Source organism: Thunnus thynnus, chromosome 1, assembly GCF_963924715.1.
Source record: "Thunnus thynnus chromosome 1, fThuThy2.1, whole genome shotgun sequence".
NCBI classification, from domain to species: domain Eukaryota; kingdom Metazoa; phylum Chordata; class Actinopteri; order Scombriformes; family Scombridae; genus Thunnus; species Thunnus thynnus.
In genome coordinates, this window is record NC_089517.1 from 32,847,428 (window position 1) to 32,867,478 (window position 20,051).

Consider the following 20,051-nt stretch of genomic DNA (forward strand, 5'->3'; position numbering starts at 1 on the left):
TAGGTAAAAAAAATTTTTTAAAAAACGACAAAAACTAGATAAAAAAGACAAATAAAATCAGTAAGAGTAAAAGTAATTTTACACCATGAATACCATAAAAGAAGTGAAAAAAATAAATAATGTCTATAGATCATTCTTAATCAAAAGCCAGGCTGAAGAGGTATGCAAGTTTACGTTTGATGATATCACCACTGATAATGATATTAGCAATGATATAAGCATATTTAGTTAATACATGAAATAACTGTCAACAAACAAAATGATGAAAGGGCAGGCAGAAATAGGTGGAAAGGGAAAAGCAGTAGAAAGGAACATCACAAAATCACAACACGACCATCAACAAGATACCAAACAACAGGCTGTTACATCAGTGGACTTTTTCTCCTGGAAACACCACTGTTACTTTAACGTTACAGGTAAAACACGTGTATTAGCCATAATAGGTTCGTCATTGACTTTCCATTGACAACAGCAGGGACAGGTTAGGGTTAAAGGAGAATAAATCCGTCCCTTTCATTTTCGATCAACAAGCTTAGCGTTAGTACACCACAGAACAAGTACTACCGTCCCAAAACGGTTTAATACGTAACGCTAGATATTTGTGAAAATGTTAAACTTTTGCTAACTAACCAAGGTAGTTTTGTACCGTGGTTCCAGTGGTAGCTAGCTCTTAACTCAAATAAGCTACAAATGAAAAATAAAAACATTTAGACGTTAAGCTTGAAGGAAATAATATGTGAAACTTACAAACTCCTTGTCTTTATCCCTCCTGAAACTGAATTTTAACATGGTGGAAAATAAGTTCTCGGCACTTCTTGCTGTTGACAGTCCTGTTTTGACGTTAAGCTCGAGACACTCGTTTACCGGGCATTTCTGTCAGTGAAACAGCTGCAGTAGCAAAGTTAGCTTTTCATTCTAAACTGTTTCAAAATACCAGCCGTTTTACATTTCCTAAAACTATAAAGCAAAGAGAGAGAAGCAAACTATAATCGACCATTCAACAGGCAGGCCGCTTGCAGATCTCTCGTCTCTAGACGCTACGCCACCAGAATGCACCTCGCTTCAAGAGTCATGCTGATTGGCTTCTCGCGTCGCTTTCAGCCAATCAGAGACTTGTTTAATTCACTTAGCAACGACATCCTCAGCAACCTGCGGCCTGGCCAGCAGGGGGCGATGTAGCTCCATTTAATGATAAGTCACAACTGTCAACTGTCGCAATGGGCTTCTTTCTTTCGTCAGTTACTCAACTATAATACTCACTATACATAGCATACGGTATGAAGATTTGAAATGTCCTCTTAAAAACAAATATTAAAATTTATTAAAACCTTTAAAGTATACATATATCACAGCACCTCAGCACATGTCAGATTATTTTATATTGCAGCAAAACCTACATACAAAACTAAAATGAAGATCTAGGCAATTTAACTTTCCTAAATATCCCCATATTTATCATGTCTGATTGACAAAATTAAGGGTTTCCTTGCATGAACTGACAAGTCTGTGACAATGTAATCACAATATATACAGTATATCTTATCATATGTCCTGTGTATAATTTTTAGTGAGTTTTACAGTATCAAGTGTGGCCCTTTGCTCTTGGGAAAGGTGAAAGTAAGCATCCTATAATCAAAAGATATGTCTGCAATATTTACTTGTAAGTATCCAGACGTTGAACACAGAATATGAATGGTATGGGTTAAGAAAGGCCTGATGGGTAAAACTTAATCACATGGTGTGTCTCTTCTGTTTCCATGATGGCGGATTAGGAAGTCATGTGAGCTCAGACCAGACTCACAACAGTTAATAACACAAGTGTCGACTTGGTGTGTGTTAGCTCACTGAGGGTTAGGGTCAAACTTCATTCCAGTCATTCCCCACCTGCTTGGTGGCTTGAGATACTGAGATACACCGAACCACAAACATATTTTAAAAACTCTGGAAATAAGTTTTGTCCCCCTTTTTTTTATTGAGATTTGAGTTTACACATGAGACACAAAGAACTGACACAAAAGCATTCCGACCACAGTTGCTATGCAGCACAAAGTACAGAGAAAGCAGCAAAAGCAACCTGAAACCTTAAGAAGAACAGGTACCTTTATCCTCTGCATATACACAAGGCATTTAGGATCACTATGCACTGTGAAATGCATGTAAAGATCTGTTATGTCTACAACATCATCTGTGTAGGTATACAAGCCTCTGCAAGAGAACTCTTAGCACTTATTAATATGAATCAATCACTGCACATTCTTATTATACACTTAACCAACATTTCCTTCATGATTTAGCATAAATGGCACTTAAGACACCATATAGGTAAACAGAGACAGCAAAGAGTGTTACATATTCTCAGTGTTACGGTTTAAAAACATTTACATTTTAAAATATCTTTACATAGACAAAATGTACCAGTAAATAAGTTCACCAAAGGATTAAGCAAGGCTAGTAAAATACATTCCTCCAAGAAACCAACCAAGAAATCCAACGTGCAAAAATTCACAACATGACCATTCACAAGCTAGTTCTGAAACCTACAGCTTAAAAGATACATATATATATTTTTGTGTGTTTTTTTATTACATAAATAATTTGATTATCAAATGTGTATAAGAATCTACTTTGTAGATAAAGAGATAGTCCAACACTGCGGAGTGTCAGTAAAATGTGGGATGCGACTAGGATTTACACAGGTAGAGAAAAATAGTAGAAACCTGGCTGTGGGCTTTGATCAAAGTCACTGTTTGGTGACTGGCTGTCCAGGTGCTATACAGGAATGTAATCAGTCTGCCCACATTCTTCCCTTCTGGAGATAAAATAACCTTTAACTAAATCAAGATTCACATTAACAGAGACACACAGCTCGTGCTCTTCTTACAAACTGATAAACTGCCAGACGGCAGCAGCTCTAGAGAAGGAGGGCCAGAAGTTGGTGAGCTACTGAGATGAGTCGGCATGGTAATGATACATCCTGGCATATCAGCAACATGGAGGCATTTTGGTCTGTGGCATAACTGGTACATCAAGCAAACCTAAATTATCAATATTTCCATTTACATTGTGTCCCAGGTGTGGCACTCAGCAGAAACAATAATCCTTAAAGGCTGTCTCACAAATACAAAAGTGACAATAATACATAACCAAGATGTGTGTGTGTATAGCAGCTTATAGAAAATTGCATTTATCGACTCTCCCCAGACAAAAAAAACTACTGCACAGCACAATTTGTTTCCCTCAATCACTGTTTAACACACTGTAACAAGGTTAATTATACCTACATATCTATTCATAAAATATGTATTTTAAACCCCAAAACTGATCAGTATCCCTGGTTGGTGACCAAATCCCTCACGTATACAGTATGAAAAAGACATGTATTGAGGATACACAGAAAAGTACCTTCTAACTGCACAGTGCACAGCTACATCAGTACACAATGGAGCTGACAAGGGACCGCTTAAGCCACAATAAAATCACCCCCTTGCAGTCAAGTGAAAACCAACATTGGGTGTGTTTGTACAACGTTGTTTCCGTCCTTCAATTCATCTGGAGCGTTTCTTCAAGAAACTATACTGAGATGACAGTTTGACTTACGAGTCTGTCTCAGTGCTGTGTATATATATAGACTGGAATGGTAACGGGTATGTTTTTCCCACAGTGCAGTTGTACTGTGCTGTACGCATACTGGCATGGTACACAGTGATTTCCCATTATGTTTGGTGTACAGTCCAGTTTACTTCAGATATACTGAACTGTGCTGGGAGGGCACCCATGTACCTACATCAGTGCCCATGTACAGTATTTAGCACAGCCACTTTCCAAGGTAGCTGGCAGAAATGTCAACATTACACTGGTCACATACAAGCTACATACACTACCGCTCAGTATTCCAGTGGAAAAACCAAAGGGCACTGACACTGTACCATAGCAGGTCCAGTATGGGTACAGCACAGTGCTGTATACAGCCTTAGTAGGCTCAATACGCGTACTGTACGATGCTAGCAGACAGTAAAAAGCCTGCAGCTAGCTCAGTAGAGGACGCTGTCATTGTTGTAGGAGCTGGAGCTGGGGAATGAGGGACGAGGTTTATTCCAGGGCAGGGTGCCAGAGTGGTCGGCTGTGGGAAGGCTGAGGGTGCTGGCACTTTTCAGTTTGTTCTTCAGGCCCCAGCTGATGAAGGATGACTTCTTAGATACTTTGCGGGACTTGGGGTTCTTGTCGTCGTCATCGTAGGCCAGACAAATCATGGAGTAGGTCTTGGGCAGGTTTCCGCAGAAGGTGGCACTCTTGGTTGGCTGGACAAAGAGAGATTGACAGTGACATTTAGTGGAAAGAGGTAGATGTTATTGTCTGTTTAGTTGGTGAGTTACTCTCTGCTCCGGAAGACATACAGTCTTTCATCAATAAATGGGATCAACAAGTTAGCATTTAAATCAGATTTTTTGTCACAGTTTAAACAGGATCAATAAATACCCAGAATCATAAAAAAATTTACTTATGCCTAATGTGATTTATAGGGGGCTGGAGTTTAATCAATCTCTTTATAACAAGCTGGTATAAAATATTTAGAACATTTTATGACATGTAACTATTTATTACAAGTCTACTTGGATTGCTTTAAGGAAGGCAACAGTTTATTCTGTCCATCCTATGCATGTCCCACTGAGAATGAGCCTTAAATAAAAAGACTTCAGCTCTGTGTCCTGATATTAAGACTTCCAGCCCATAAACCATTTCATACACAATCCAAATATAAAAAAGCTGCTCTGCCTTAAATTTGCCTGCTTGTTCTCTGGATAGATTATTTACACAGCTGGGATCTGTTGTATACGCTAAGTTCAATCCAAAGCGTGATTCTCATGGGAAAGTTGAAACACTAATAATGCTGTTTAGTTATCTAAGGCAAGGACCAAATTTGCTGTCACTGTGTGTCAATCAGGGAAACCAGACAGGGGACTGTCCTCTCAGCCAACAGGAGGGAAGGAAAGGGGGCACGGCATACCATGGGAGGGTTGCTGTCCATCATGCTGACCACCTGGATGTCGATCCCCTCCTCATTCACGTCCTTCAGCAGCCGCATCACCTCGCTCACTCCCATCCATTTGCAGTCAGTGTCGCCCACAGCAACAATGTAGTCACCCTCTTTAAGCCCGTCAGCCTGGAAAAGAGACGAGGAGGAACAGGAGTAAGATGTGAGGCCAGTGAAATGTCCTGATACTGCAGAAGGCAGAGTAAATATTTACAGATGAAAGTTTGTTGGACTGGCAACCGAATCAGATTCACCTACTTTCCTTCAACACCCTGAAGGCAGCTCAGTTCAGCAGAGCAAACACTGAGAAATCCCAAACAACGTTTTTTTTACAGCAGAAAAACACTTGGTAGTCTGTGTGTGTACGTGCATACATGTGTGCGAGCGTGTGCATGAGTGTGAGTGTGCATGAGTGCGTACGTGCGCTGTATCACAACTGTACTGCAGCACATTATTTCATAGTTCAGGGAAATTATTTACATGAGCTAAGCTATTTCTGTCTAACAACCTGCTCAGTGTTCACCAGAGGCAGGACAACAACTCCAGAGAATCAGTCAGTCTAAATAAAAATCCTGTTGAATGCAGTATTAAAAGTTATAAAAAGTTTGGCCTAGTTAGGCTTATGTAATGCTACTAATCTGTTTCGCTGCATAGCCCGCAGGACTCAATAGGAGTCTGCTCTTTGTCAGCACCTCTTAATGAGCTGTCAGACTGAAAGGATTGCAGAGAGTAAATACTCTCTGATTCTTAATTAAATTAGTAGCCAGAGTGCCTAAGCAGGTGGAGGAGGGGAGTGCCTCCAAGCTTTCTTTGAGGCTGAATCCTGTTTAGGTTTCCAAGAATTACTTTATTTAATCAAAGGTTCACGGAGCAGATAAGACTGTGTAATTTGAACTTATTTGATATTCAGAATGTAAGCATGCCTGAGATTTCAAGCTGTTAGTTCTCCCATTGTAGACAAAGCCGCTCCCTGCTAGTTAATCCTGCTGCGGGGAGTTAATATTGAGCAATCTACAGTATGCATCTGGCTTTTGTTAAAGTTTGACAGTGAAAAGCACTGAGCACCGTGCCTGAAATATCTTCTGTTCTCTAAAATAATAGTTCTTAAATAATTTCCAACAGCCTGCAGATGATGAAAACCTCCGCATGAAACTCCAAATGCATGGGTTAATGAAAATGAAAGTAAGCTATGACATCCACTAGATCACAGTTTACCATCCAGAGACAAAAAAAGGCCCTTTCAGAGCACCATACAGATGAATTTGCACATTTTATTCCATTTACTACAAACTGTGTTACAGAACCTATCAAGACCATTTCAAGTCGCTGATTCAAGCTGATTTTTATACCATACAAACATTCATTGAAACCAGAGGCTCAGATCAAGCTTCCGATGTGGAGTTGGAGGTAAGGAATAGGGGATAACTCACAGCGGCTGGGCAGAGAGGGTCTAATGAAACCACTTGGACTGGTGTTTCTCCTTTCAGAGTGAAACCCAAGTCTCTGTCTTCTGGGTGAAGTCGTATTGTCCGCGGGGCTGTCCACCGCTGCTTGGCTGAGAAGACTGACAGAGGGCCCTGTGTGGAGACAGTGTGGGGATGCTGGGGTTAATATGGCAGCAGATTTTCAACATTCCAAAGGATGATATCCTGTTCTCCTGTAAGAGTTATAGAGTTCAAAGATTTTGGCCAAAGCCTGGGGGGAAACTGAAAATCCAACATGTTAATGCCCTCTTGTGTCTGTACAGGCTAGTTTAACATGATTGGAGTCCACACCTGTGATTGAATAGCCCAGCAGTACATATACCTCATAGTAAGCACAAACATTTAAGCCCCAATTCAGAGGTCATGTGGCCAGGAGTATATTTACTCACCAGGCTATTCACACTTCCTTTTTAAGAAGCATACTTTTTGAACAATGTGACTCAAATGAAAAATATTCTCAATATATTGTACATGTTACCTGTCTTCTTGTCTGTTGAGCTGCAGATATGGAGTACTTTCCATACCATACAGTAATAGCTGCAGTTTAGGCTGCAGCTAAAAGTTATTTTCATTATCAATTAATCTACAGGTTTTCTTATAATTAATAAATTAATCTTTTAGTTTACCAAATGTTAAATAATGGTTTAATCAACTCAAATCACTGGAGAACTGCCTTTGTTTGACAAACAGGCATAAATACCCCAAATTATCACATTGACCATGGTTTGAAAGCAAGCATATTTAGTAAGCTGTAAAAACCAAGCTAGGTGTCTTTTACGTGCAAAAAATACTTAAACAATAATTAAAATTGTCATCAGTTCATTTTCCGTTGACTGCGCAGAACTAATTACAAGCATGGCCTACTTTTCCATTTAGGCTGCTGAAGTGAACCGCTGTCTTCCATTAATACGCTTCTTATCTGATGGGAAAATCTCTCCTCCAGTAAATCCTGACAATCAATCCTATGAGACACCAGAATGACACCTGTTGTATTGAGAGATAGTGCTGGATTTAACTTTTCAGTCTCTAATTTCTCTGCAGATCTGGAGAGATTTGAGTCTTGATGTTGAGACTCTTGAAGACAGTCACATGGAGCAAGATTTTACAACAAGAACCAGAGAGGTACTTATTCACAGAGATCCCTTAAACCTGTTGTCTGGGAACTTCAGCTCTAACCCTAGACGTCCTTACTAATTATTTGCTCATCAAGAAACTGAAGCTTATTCTTTTGTTATAGTAATTGTGATGTACATTGTGTTGAATGAAAGAATTGACAATGTGGCAATTGAACATCTCTAGCATGGGACTTGGACAGTTGAGTTCCAGTGACAGAGGATGCCTGTGCCCCCTCCCAGCCACCACCATGATAATGTGAACAGTAACAAGTGTGCGGGTGCTATCAGGGAAAAACATGGATGCTCAAGAAGTCAGATCGGCATCATTTATTTTATGAAAGATTTTTTTCCCATGATAGCAGCCCTAAATTGTAATGGAAACATTCAACTCCTGACTTGTGAGTGAAAACCAGAATAACCCAAGTAGTGTTCAAGCCAGGATCAGAGCACCTCTGTCCATGGTTAGTGTTAGTGTTGCATTTGTTGCTTAAATGTCCAGGAGGCTTTGGAAATGAGAACAGACTTTGGATGAGCTGGTGGTCAAATGAGCCAAAGCCTCCATGAGACTCACCCTTGGTTGGTTGTATTCAGAAATAACAAAAATACACTCTGTGTGTTAAAAACAAACTGCCTTTCAATGTCTAAAACATAAATTCAGAGCAATTTCATGTCAACTTTCTGAATAAACCAACCACCACATATATACAAAAAAACAGCAATGTGAGTGGAAGAAGATTAGTAGCCCACATACCAGCCTCTGGAAAAAGTCGGTGACTTTCACCTTTGTGGTTGCAGGAACCTCCATCTCTGCTTTGTGCTCTGTTTTAGCTGTGGAAAAATAGGGAAAAAAGCAAAGCTGTCACTCAAGAGTGTTTACTGTCACAACCACATTTCAACTGTTGCCCTGCAGAGGCGGGCAGGGAGTTAGCAGTGTAAACATTACATCATCTGTACCTGTAAAATAAATGTCACTTATCACATCTGATTGCAGCAGGTGTGGTACACAACATAGCAGCCTTTTAAGAACTGTTTCCTGAGAGACAAGCCTCACAAATCAACACAAAGCACTTTGGTGCTGCTTGACATAAGGGCCATTTGTGAAGTGTTTGTTGTGGTGACACTAAGGTGACTGGTCAGTTTCTATGTGAACCACAGAAAGAATAGCTGTCACCTCAGTGACGCTTAATGGACACTCAAATAAACTTTCGATAGTTTGCAATAATGAATAGAACACAATAATGAATCCCCTGCTGTTGTCTTATCCTATCAAAGTTTCTCATGTTTACTCAAACAGGATATTTTAATTGGTTGTGGTTTTGTAGTGTCTTAAAAACACTCACAGATGATGTCTGGTGCCTCCATGTAGTCAGCAAACTCTTCCTCACTTTCATTTTCAGTGGACTTGTTGAGCGAGCGCTCGTGACTGGCTTTTAAAATATCCTGCAGGACCTCCAGTTTGTTCAAGTGGTGGCACAAACTGTAGATCCTCAGAGCCTCCTCGTGGCCCTGGATGGCCCGACGAATGTGTGCTTTACCTGAGAGAAGGAAGAAAAAATTTGCCATAAGAAGGATGAGAGGAGAGGGATACCAGAGAAGAGAAGTGAACAAGAGAATAAAGAGGAGAGGATAGAGATGAACAGGCACTTGGCACTCTACTTTGTTCTATTTTATTCCTGCTTTGCCTTCTACTGTGCTAAGCCTATGTGAGCACTCTTACCAATGCGCTCACGTTCATCTTTCTTCTTCAGGATGTCAAGAGGAGAGCGTCCCTCAGGAAGGCGGTCATAGACCTGAGACAAGGTCTTCTCCTGCTGGTCCTCATCATCACTGGGACCCACTGGACACAAAGAACAAAAAAGAATCAATAACTGATTGATAATTTCTAAATGTAAATGAATGAAACATTGAATCTTCTTCCATTCGGATTTGGAGTCACTGCTGAAACAAATGGCTAATATACACTGTTGAAAGTTTTATTATTACACCATGATTGCAAATAATCAATCACCTGAAAATCAAAACTTTTGACCTTTACATGTAAAGTAAAACTTTAAGGTGTTTGGAGCCTGTATACAGAAAATACATACACCAAAGCTGACCAAAATGCAAATCTTGGTGTATTCCTGTAAACTGTCTCCTCTCCTTGATCTCCTGTTTGACCAGTTTAACAAGTATAATAAAGCATCAGAACTTTCTAGAGGCCTCATCTGACTAGTCGGCTTCACAGAGAATATAAAGCATTTATTTAGCAGTGTTTGTGGTTCATCTGTTTACTCCATCAGTCTTCATTCTGTCCTGTTTCTGGGCTGAGTCCTCTCTCTACAGTCCTGTGGTTAATTGCTCTATTCTCCTCATTCACACAGGAATCTGTTAATGAGCTGCCAAACTCAAAGTTGCTTCGCTTCATTGTGCTTCTTTTTCAACCCCATCCCATTCTTAGCACTGGGTAAAAACTATGAAAATCCACTGTATAGTATAATCTTCAGTATTTCATTCAATTTTGCTTCTTCTTTCTAAATTTAGAATTTGTAGATGTGTAGTAAGAAATAACTGCTTATGTTGATGTAAATTAGGAATTATGAAACCAGTATATTACTGGAAATGGCTGTTATTTTAATGTGCTTTTTATTTTTTCGATTAATTGATTAATTTCTAAGTCAATTAAAATATCAAAGATAATGACAAGCACCTATCACATATTACACAGCGCAAACTGATGTCTTCAACTGTTTATATAGTCTGTACAACGGTCAAAAACGCAAAGGTATTTGACCTACAACTACATAAAGAGAAAAGCAGAAAATCATCACATTGTAAAACACATTAGGAACTAAAGTAGTATAATACAACTATTTAAAAGGCTACACCACCGATCACTGGAGGGCTTTTGTTAACTCACAAAAACATCCTTCCCTTCCTCTCTCACTCACTTGCACTTGATTATGTAGACAGTATTATGAGGCTACATAACTGTAATCCCTCAGCAGTCTACAGTACTTCCACTCAATTTCACTCCCTCCAACCGTGTCTTTTTTCCCTTGAACTCTCTTGCTGTCCTCCTCACTCTGTCCACACTGCCACCAACCAGAGTTCCCGGAAACCTAGGTTCTCTTTACCACGGGGAGTGTGTGTTTATATGAGTGTGTGAGTATCTCAAAATAGCTGTTATGTAATAGCATTGTGGCTGGCAGTGGTTCAGTCCAGCCATCTGACATGACCAACCCATTGGCCCATACAGTACTTAAAGAGAAGGATCAGGTTTTCCCACACACACCTCCTGCTCTGACTCTGAGGAGTAGCAGAAAAAATAACTTGTTTTACTTGCACAATATGTATAATTTGATGTAGCTTAAATCTTGAATAAGAACCAGCATGGTGACATTATATTCAGTTTCACTATCCAAGACAAGACAAGTTGTTTGCATGGATTAAACCATTGAACCATTCTCTGTTAGCCTAGTTTGTTCATTTCTGGGGTATTTTCCATTCATTCTTAATTTATTTACAAGAGTTTGCTCAGTGATCTCTCAGACATCAAGTCTGCACAAAACTTCCTAATAAACAGTTTTTCTTACACTGGTGGTCCAGCAGCACTGAGGCTACAAAGTAGTGTGCCATGGAGCAGTAGTGGTTGGTCTTGACTTGCGACATGGTGGACCAGAACAACGGGACATTGTCTTTGATTGGCGTCTGAATCATGGACTGATGGACTTGGTCATAGATTTCTGAGACCTGGCAGTGAAAAGAAGATAGAGTTACTGAAAGCACATTAAAAGCACTGGTGTGGATAAAATCACAGATAGCAGTGAGGAATCTGACTCTGGAGTGATATTATAACTACAGTAGGTGCAGTACATCCTACTGCGACCAGAGCTTAAGAAAGAATACTGTACCTATATCATATAAACACTAAGTGTGTGCAATTGCTGCTATTTACCTTGGCAGCCTCCTGGGCCATTTTGAGCAGAGAGAAGAACTGGTTTCGGATTCCAGGCAGTGCAGTCTTCTCAAACAGACACTCCTGAGCCTGAGCTAGCATCATCCGAATCAACATACTGAGCATGGCTGGACTCATGTCGTAGCTGGGAGTGTGGGTGAATGTCTCCTTCAGGTGGTTCAGGATACCTGGGGGAGAATAAGAGGTCAGCACAACTGGAAACCAAACTATTCCAAAGGAACAAAAATCCCACGTAACAACCCTATTACTAGCTAAAGACTTGGTTAAATGTGCCTAAACAATGGTAAGGGAATACAAGGCTCATTTACTTTCTGCATCAAGTCCTTTTGGTCAGTATAAAAAACAATGTTTCATGTTCAAAATACAAGCACAAAATTTGCATCTGATTTAGTTTTGTGAAGACTAAAAATATTTGATTGCTGAGACTCTAAATACCAAGAATTTCTGGGTTTTTTGTGATTCTATTTGAGGCCTGCAGGGAATTAAATATCTTTTCTGTCTATCTCCATAATAAATTCAGCGTCAGTGTCCGGATCTGATTCTCTGGACATTTTCCAGAGTTCATATGAGAGAATGGCTTAAGAGAGACTGCAGTTGTTATTTAGGTAACCTATTGTTTTTTACATTGATGCTTCATAAGAGGGGGCATACAATAGTTAATGGTTTGGGTTACAATTAATTTTCATGGTCCATCCTCAATTAGTTCATTTGGGAAAGGTATATAGTTTGCTGGTCCACAAAATTACAGATTGGTCTCTTCATCATGCTTGTATAACGATCCTAATTACTGACACTCTCTTACACAGATGTTGAGTGATTGAGTTCTGATTTTGAGTGATCACACTATCCACCAAAGGAGAAAAGCCCACTGCTAGCATGAGATCAATGTCTGTGTGCTTCTTTAAAACTGAGCCAAGACACAAACCTTCTTAAATTAGTTTTTCATGTTCGATTGAAGCAATAAGGCCATCTGCGTTCCAACTGAGAACGCCTCCCTCTTATTTACAGATTAAAAACCTGGCAGCAGAATGTTGTAGACAACTTAATAACAGAGTACTGCCTCACTAAGGTTCTGCCATTGCTGGATGGCTCCTCCCATCCTTAAAACCACTTCTGCCTCACTGGCTAAAGGGAAATGCAGCAGCCTATGATCTGCCGAGGGCCAAGCTGGAACCCCTCTACAACTACAGCTAGCATCCTTTCTTGTCACTTCCCAGCTTAGTTTATTACTGGTGACAATGTACCTCTGAACAGCGTAATTGTTTTTCAGCGTAATAGTACAAGTCTAAATTACAGCCATCAAAGCAACATAACTTAAGGCCTGGCATGTTCAGAGCTGTAATTATACAGCAATACTCCTTGTGCTGCCAAGTCATAATTCTATCAAGACTTGTCTGAGCGTCCTGAAACCTCTAAGGGCTGGGAAACCGGTTCATATGACTGGTGCTCCTCTAGAAGACAAGAAGCCAGACAAACATCAGCAGCATTCAGTCTCCGTCATGGAGCAGAATTCAGAGGGTGGAGGCTGGCATGTATTCTTAAAATAAGGCTGTGTTTGCAGTAGTACTCTTTTTCTCAACGGTGTGTGTCTTGTTAATGTTAAGGTCACTGCAAGAGGAAAAGAATGTTTTCAGTTTGGGTAAACCACTGTATGTGGGTCATAGTGACCATCGTTTCTCATTTGATATCTTTGAATGCTGGAAATGAAGCTACGGATATGTCCTTTCTAGGCTGGTGAGAGGGGGATTATCTGAGTAAACCACTTCTATCTCTACATACCTGCAGCTTTCTGGAAGGAAGAGATGGCCTCCTCCAGCCCGACTATGGTCTGTCGGTCACTGCGAGTACCGATCTGAGAGTAGAGGGCGGCCATGTTGAAGAGGATGCTGGCCTTCTCTAGTGACAGGTTCTGTTGGCACACCGGCACTCCGGTGAAGGAGTCATACCTGAGGGAAAGAAACCAGATTTCTTTTTGTCAAGCAGATTTCAAAACAATCACAAAGTGCCTCGTGGAAAATATAACTGTGTTAAGTAAAGGCCAAAAAAGATAAATAATTTTAAAGATACAATGATTAATTTATAATATGAATTTTGGAGTTTAAAAATAAGTTCAGTGAGTAAATACAGGATTTTACATACAATACAGTATCTAAGTTTTACATATAATATATTTACACATCTCTAATCAGGGATTTTAGGAAGTAACAAACCATGGCTGAGGTTTAAGGCTCTAGAAATACCTGGTGCAGGGGCTCATGGTTACTAGATTAAAGAGCAGGACAACTTTCCTTATGATGTTTTTTTCCTGATCATGTTTTATCACAGTTGTAATCTCAACTGCTATCTTTGTGTTGTGACTTATTTTCTATGTTACACAAATTACAGTTAAGCTAATATTCATACTATCTTATTATTAACAATATCTCATTAAGTACTGTTTGAAATTGCTTTTAAAAATGGTTTAACATTCTTATTGCCATTGTTCTTCATTGGTAATAATTGCTGAGTGTACCATGTGAAGAAGATGCCGGTCTGGCGGGTTGGGGAGAAGAATCGACTCTCCATCAGAGGAAGATGGCTGGAGTACTTGGCCAGCAGCTCCACCCCTGCCTCGTTTCGACTCGGCGTTCTGCAAGCCTAGGACACGGAAGAAAAGAGATCTGATACAGTCTGCAGTAATGTGATTTCAATCTTGTGGTGAGGACATGTTAAAGAATCAGTTCAACCAAATCACACACATAAAAAAATATTTATGTACAATAGCATTATCTAGCAATGTGTATAGATTTATTTTTATGTACTCAGGTTTTTAGATATCTGCCTCTGAACATGAGTACAACAGTGGTGATTTGTGTTTGTTTGTGCTGCTCAAAGCAAAATGTTTCGAGAAACAACATCCTACTACTCAAGACCATCCCCACAAACATCAGGACTAGTTCTCTTGTAGAAAGCAAATCTGTTGATATGATGCATTGCTGTTTTTCAGATGTAATTTCCAAAGTTTTGAGCACCACATACTGTACAACAATTCCATTCATCTCCATTGCATTTGGGAGGTGGCAGAGATCCCAAAGACCGATATCACAAAACCAAAACTATCTGCATGGCTAGAGAGCAAAAGACGTGGGAGAGAAAAATATGTTTTTGTGACTTGGGTGGACCAACCCTTTAATTCCAAAGTTCTCACAACAAAAGGATTTCATGGTGCTTTGTGTGGTACAAAATGTTACAAATGCTGCTCATATTAAACCCTATTAAAATACACTGCAAGTGTTCATAAGCACAGGATTAATCTGAAACTATGCCTTGTTTTCTTTGTGACAATTTAGAGATCACTAAGTGTTGAAAAGAGAAGATTTTCTTATCATGACAAATCAGACTGAGTGCACACTACCTGTCGCAGGTCCATCAGGTCAGCAATCTCATCTTCAAAATTGTTCCCGTCCTCACTGTAGTGCTCCAAGATGATGTCCTTTCAAAAACAAGCAAAGATAAACATCACAAACACTGTTATTCCAGCTACCTGTTACCAAGTGTTCTGGGGGTTTAACCTGTGACCTCTCCGTCACAGGTAGGCTTCTCTCACAACTAGTCAATGCTTTCACATCATTCCTTTACTGTAGCACAGAAGCCAAGTACTATCTCAGCAGTGCAGGGTAGGTTTACGAGAGCTATCATTCTATCAGAGTCAGGCAGAGGCAGGAGACGCCCAGTCATTAAAACTGAGGTGTGATTACAGTCAATAAGTAGAGCAGAATTGACCTGCTCAAGAATCCATCAAACCAGAACAGAGTGCAACAAACAGATGTGCCATCAGGACATTACGAATGTGTTTCTATATAGCTAAATGATAACTCCACTGCTCTAAACAAATACTGACCTACTTTTTGTTAATAAGCAAATCTTTTTATATTCAGATGATGGATTATTCCTGAACGTGATGTAGTGGCAGGTGTACATGGCGCGACAATGTGACCTAGATACTTTTAATTAGGCTTTCATTTTGAAGTAAATCCTTATTCAAAACCAAATTAGCCATATTTGTAAGCCCCTATCTCCAGATTTCTGTCCTTATGTTCCTGTTGGTTAGTTTCAACTTCAGATTGCTATCCCTCCTTGTCCATGAAGATAGTCGGTTTATGATGTCATGATGTTTAAGACAGTTCCTCTTGACATATTGCAAAAATGTCAGTTTTGCTTAACTGATGATGAGGATATGCTGCTGAGTGCCATTCTTTTCACCTCTTTGCAGCTCAGTGAGATGTCAGTTGTTGCCTTGAAAACTTTTTCAACACATCACAGTGCTGATTGACACATAATTTTTAGCTATTTTGCATTAAACCTAACCTACCTCTGCAGTAATGTTTGTAATGATGATTAAATAAAACATTATTTTGTCTACCTCCATGTAATTTAACATGAAACCTGATAAGAAACAGTTCAACAACATCACTTTTTTTCTGTATTTCTTTGTTCCGAAATTTAACCGAAGCTGTATTATAGTTACTTTGAGAGAGATGTTGAAATCAAGTGGCTGCATTACATCACATGGAAAATTCTCAATGTCTTTATACACATTTTTCAGTATGTTGGAGGGAATGGTGGTTGTTTCTTCTGTACCTTGAATGGAGTAGAGAAGTCAACTTCTTTTGTTTCCTTAAGACCCAGAGCAATGAGGGGGATGTTGGCTGTTTCGCTGTGGGCAAATCAAAAAGACAGAGATGATACAGCAGGATCTCACACATAAAAGGACAATTCATTATTTATCTACTTCACAAATAACAATTAATGAAAGCAAGACCAAGAAGCAAAGCACATAAACATCCACCATGAGTCTACTGATACATTAATAGGTTCATGGTGAAGAAAAGCAGGCTCTAAGGTGTGGTACAACGTATCATACAACATGAAACTCCCTTTGACCACAGATATCCCTGTTAGGCATTTCATGTCAACAACACAGTCAGATTTTAAGTAATTAATAATGTGTCTGGAGCTAGGAACAGCACGATCACACCAGCAACCGCTTTGTCACTTGAGAAAGTTCACATTTTAGTTTAATCTTTCGTGTAGTTTCATAGAAGGGAAGTCTGGATTAGGCAGATGGTGCTAATAGCAAACACAGCAGGAGTTAGGATTTAAAGGTGAATGGGACCACCACGTTTCTTCGTACTATAAAACTTCACAATTCCCTGTTAATTAATCATTCTGGAGCTGCAGCCCTGCTTCACAATGCTAATAACTTTTTCCTTCATTTTGACACACCAAGCCAAAAACAGGCTGCCATTAAACACCAGATAAACCTCTCACTCAGATCTCAGCTGTAACTGTGATGGTTTGGAGTTTATGTGGTTGTATGAACCTGGGGGTCCTTGCTGCTGACAGATGGAGAGCAGGTTCAGCTCGTTATCAAAGCTGAGGAAATATAACCTGACAGATACCTGCTGCTGTTTAGACAGAACCTATAAAAAAACCAAAAACCTCCCCCTACTGAAAGCAAGAGAATGAGGTGTTACTGAATAAATTACCCTTTTTAAAAACAAGCTTGTGTTGTGTCTGCATTTTACGTGTTAGAAATTTATCTAAAAACAACTTTCAGTTAATGCAAGCTTCAGTTTTATCATTACACAACAACATTAACAAATCATCATATTATCCCAAATCTATTTTAATCGGGACTACTATCAAAAACATCAGAGAGGCTCAGCCTTTTTCACTGCACAAGATGTCAAAACCACAGAAAAAACAACTCATTCATCACTTGATGATAAGGCAACATTCCTCTGGCATACTGGCGCAGTGAATCACAGAAAACCTCATTCATCAGAAACACTGTCAGAGCGAGATAGAGGCTGCAGTGTAATCCATTAGTACTTGTAGATGAGATCACTCTGATCTTTTCCCTGGTTTGGCAGAAGGAGGGGAGCTGCATGGGGGATGAGGATATCTGTTCTGTGGGGAATCTGAAATGTTAAAAGCCTCTCAGCAGCTCACTACCCCTCCTTGCACACACACACACACACACACACACACACACACACACACACCTTCCCACCCCTCGTTAAAGTGCCAGTGTGCAGGACATGGAACAGACGACTATCACCATTGCAGCCCTGCTGAGCTGGGGTTTACACCACAGAGAGCCCAGCACAACTTACACCCTTTACTAAATATCAAAACTATGTGGAGTCACAATCTCACCATATACAGTGAACATTATTTTGTTTTGTTTCACAATATTCTGTTAGCATAATGCAAAATAATATGTTAAGCAGTGTAGGCAGTAGAGAGGCAATTCTAGAGAAAAAAAACAAAGTACATGTTTCAAAATCATATTAAACTATTAGATTTGTTATTATTATGAATTATCGAAACATTAAAAAGCACAAGCAACCAGTTGTCAGGGTCACTTAGCATTTCATCTAAAGTAACCTTTTATAGATTAATTATTTTCTTCACTCTGTTTCCTGTAGCAAAGCTGATGAAGCAGTCTGTAGTGCTGATCCATGTCCTTTTTTCACTCATCATTATGATTCAGAGGATATTTAAGAAAGTTCAGTTTGTTCTCAAGGTCAAGAACATGACACACAAGAACTGAACAAACATGTACTAACCCACAAATCACAGTGCAAGTAATGTTTTGTTACTAACACTCATCATTTTTGTAGTTGCTGTGTTTGATGAGACTGTCAAGTATGCAGTGATTGGCTGTTAGTTTTTTGGGTCACTAACTTCATGTACAACACGTGTACTGTCTGCACTAGTCACATATACTGTACGTGCCTCCTGTTAGGCATTACCTCATGCCAAAACCAGCTAAATCTGGTCTGAGTGAGAAATACCTTCAGAGACTCTATTCAGATAATGGTGGACTGGTGGGAAAAGCCTAGAAAGGCGAGGAGAGGTTTTTGTTTCAGCAACAAGACTGAGGTTGTATTTCAGGCAGCAACAAGGAGGCTCACGCTCTATTGTGGCCGTAGAGGCTTTCTCAACATATCCAATATTCCCATGTACTGTACATGTTACCTGCACCTGTGCACTCTCCAACTATGTATGGCCTTTTGTAGATCTGGTAGTGTGAATATGATGATGCTAACACTTTGCACGTGTTTAATTTTCTTTCAAACAGACACACAATGGAGGACAGGTGATGGCAGTTTCACAGCCTGCCTATTGTCTCTGGATAGAGCAGTGAGCAGGTGTTTTTCTAAGAGACAAGGAGGCTCAATGTTCCAACACTCAAGTCTGTCTGATCATGTGACAGAGGACACTTGAAGTTAAAGATGGTAGTGGGAGGCAGCTGCTGAATTTTGAGGATGTTCATATCTTGCAAATAGTAAACTAAATGTCTATTTTTTTAGTGTGCAATGTTTTCTTAAAGTCCAAAAAGTAGAGGTTGTTTTTTGTTTCTTTGAGCAAGACACCAAATCCTTTTACACCACACATTAAAATCTGGTAACAACATCAGCTAAATTACTGAGTGAAAAACAAAATAAATTCAGGAAAATATTTGCCTCTCTGGATTCCTGAGGTGTAAAATCTATCTTCCTACCAACATACACAGAGACCCCACCTGTCTGCAGGGCTGCTGATTTATTAAAACCAGGTTAAAGCCTTCTAGTACTTACAGCACTGAGACCTTGCAAGCAAAACAAATTAATCAACTAATCAGGGCTTTTTGTACTGCCAACAGAATTTAGAGGAAAAACTTATCCAGGTCTGTAGCTTGTTAGAAAATCCCTCATCAATGTTTTCAGAATGAAAGAAACAGTCTGATTGTAGCAACACGGTACTCTGTGAACCATATCTGATTTCTGTCAATGACCCTCAGAATGGTTACCATAGTTACCGCCATGCAACACCCCATCCCCCATAATCCTCCACTATCTTCCTACCTTCCTCATCACTTTGTTATCCTAATGTGATTGGTTGTCATAGGTAACGTAGCATCTTTTAAAAAAAAAAAAAAAAGTGTGTGTTGTGATTTATGGATGCATGTAACTGCTTAGATGTATCATAAGTGCTTGTGCGTTAACGTGCGTGGAGTGAATACGAGCGTTGTGTACATATGTGTTTGTATTACCTAATGTGTGCTTGTGAGAATGTGTGGTGCTAGTACAGGTTTACTGTGTTTGTGCGTGAGTGTGTGTGTTTATCCAAGCAGATGGTTTATAGAGGTTTCAAGTGTTCTTAACAGGAAGAGCCACCTGGAAGCATACATGGTTCAGTTTAAGGGCCTTAAAATCATTATAATTCGTACTTTGCATCAAAGCAAGAAGACTGTGGTAGAAAGCTAGAGGCCCAGAGAAACACTTTTTTTTTTTTTTAAATATTATGTGTTCATAACGGAATAAACTTTATTGCCAATTTATCATTTGCTACCACAGTGCTCACATTGTCAAAGCACCATTGTTAGCTAAATCTATTTTACAGCCCAGGTTATTAAGATTTAGATAAAGATT

The 20,051-nt window shown here is 39.6% G+C and overlaps 2 protein-coding genes across 3 annotated transcripts in view; both read right to left on the reverse strand.

Annotated features, from left to right (window-relative positions):
• cep89 (centrosomal protein 89) overlaps nucleotides 1–1,053 on the reverse strand; it is a 63,464-nt gene extending 62,411 nt beyond the window's left edge. The window contains exon 1 of the mRNA XM_067595954.1: nucleotides 748–1,053. Coding sequence (XP_067452055.1) covers nucleotides 748–789 — 42 coding nt within the window. The 5' untranslated portion in view covers nucleotides 790–1,053. The remainder of the gene's footprint in view (nucleotides 1–747) is intronic.
• Nucleotides 1,054–1,948: 895 nt separating this feature from the next.
• The window catches only part of rhpn2 (rhophilin, Rho GTPase binding protein 2), a 29,855-nt gene continuing 11,752 nt past the window's right edge, over nucleotides 1,949–20,051 (reverse strand). The window contains exons 4-15 of one of the 2 annotated variants that reach the window (XM_067595957.1): nucleotides 16,210–16,285; nucleotides 14,984–15,061; nucleotides 14,102–14,226; nucleotides 13,369–13,535; nucleotides 11,569–11,756; nucleotides 11,207–11,363; nucleotides 9,349–9,468; nucleotides 8,972–9,166; nucleotides 8,413–8,459; nucleotides 6,463–6,609; nucleotides 5,006–5,161; nucleotides 1,949–4,298 (exon numbers count right to left, since the gene is read on the reverse strand). In XM_067595957.1, coding sequence (XP_067452058.1) covers nucleotides 4,032–4,298; nucleotides 5,006–5,161; nucleotides 6,463–6,609; nucleotides 8,413–8,459; nucleotides 8,972–9,166; nucleotides 9,349–9,468; nucleotides 11,207–11,363; nucleotides 11,569–11,756; nucleotides 13,369–13,535; nucleotides 14,102–14,226; nucleotides 14,984–15,061; nucleotides 16,210–16,285 — 1,723 coding nt within the window. In that variant the 3' untranslated portion in view covers nucleotides 1,949–4,031. Of the gene's footprint in view, nucleotides 4,299–5,005; nucleotides 5,162–6,462; nucleotides 6,610–8,382; nucleotides 8,460–8,971; nucleotides 9,167–9,348; nucleotides 9,469–11,206; nucleotides 11,364–11,568; nucleotides 11,757–13,368; nucleotides 13,536–14,101; nucleotides 14,227–14,983; nucleotides 15,062–16,209; nucleotides 16,286–20,051 lie in introns of both variants that reach the window. The other variant, XM_067595956.1, reaches the window with a different exon arrangement.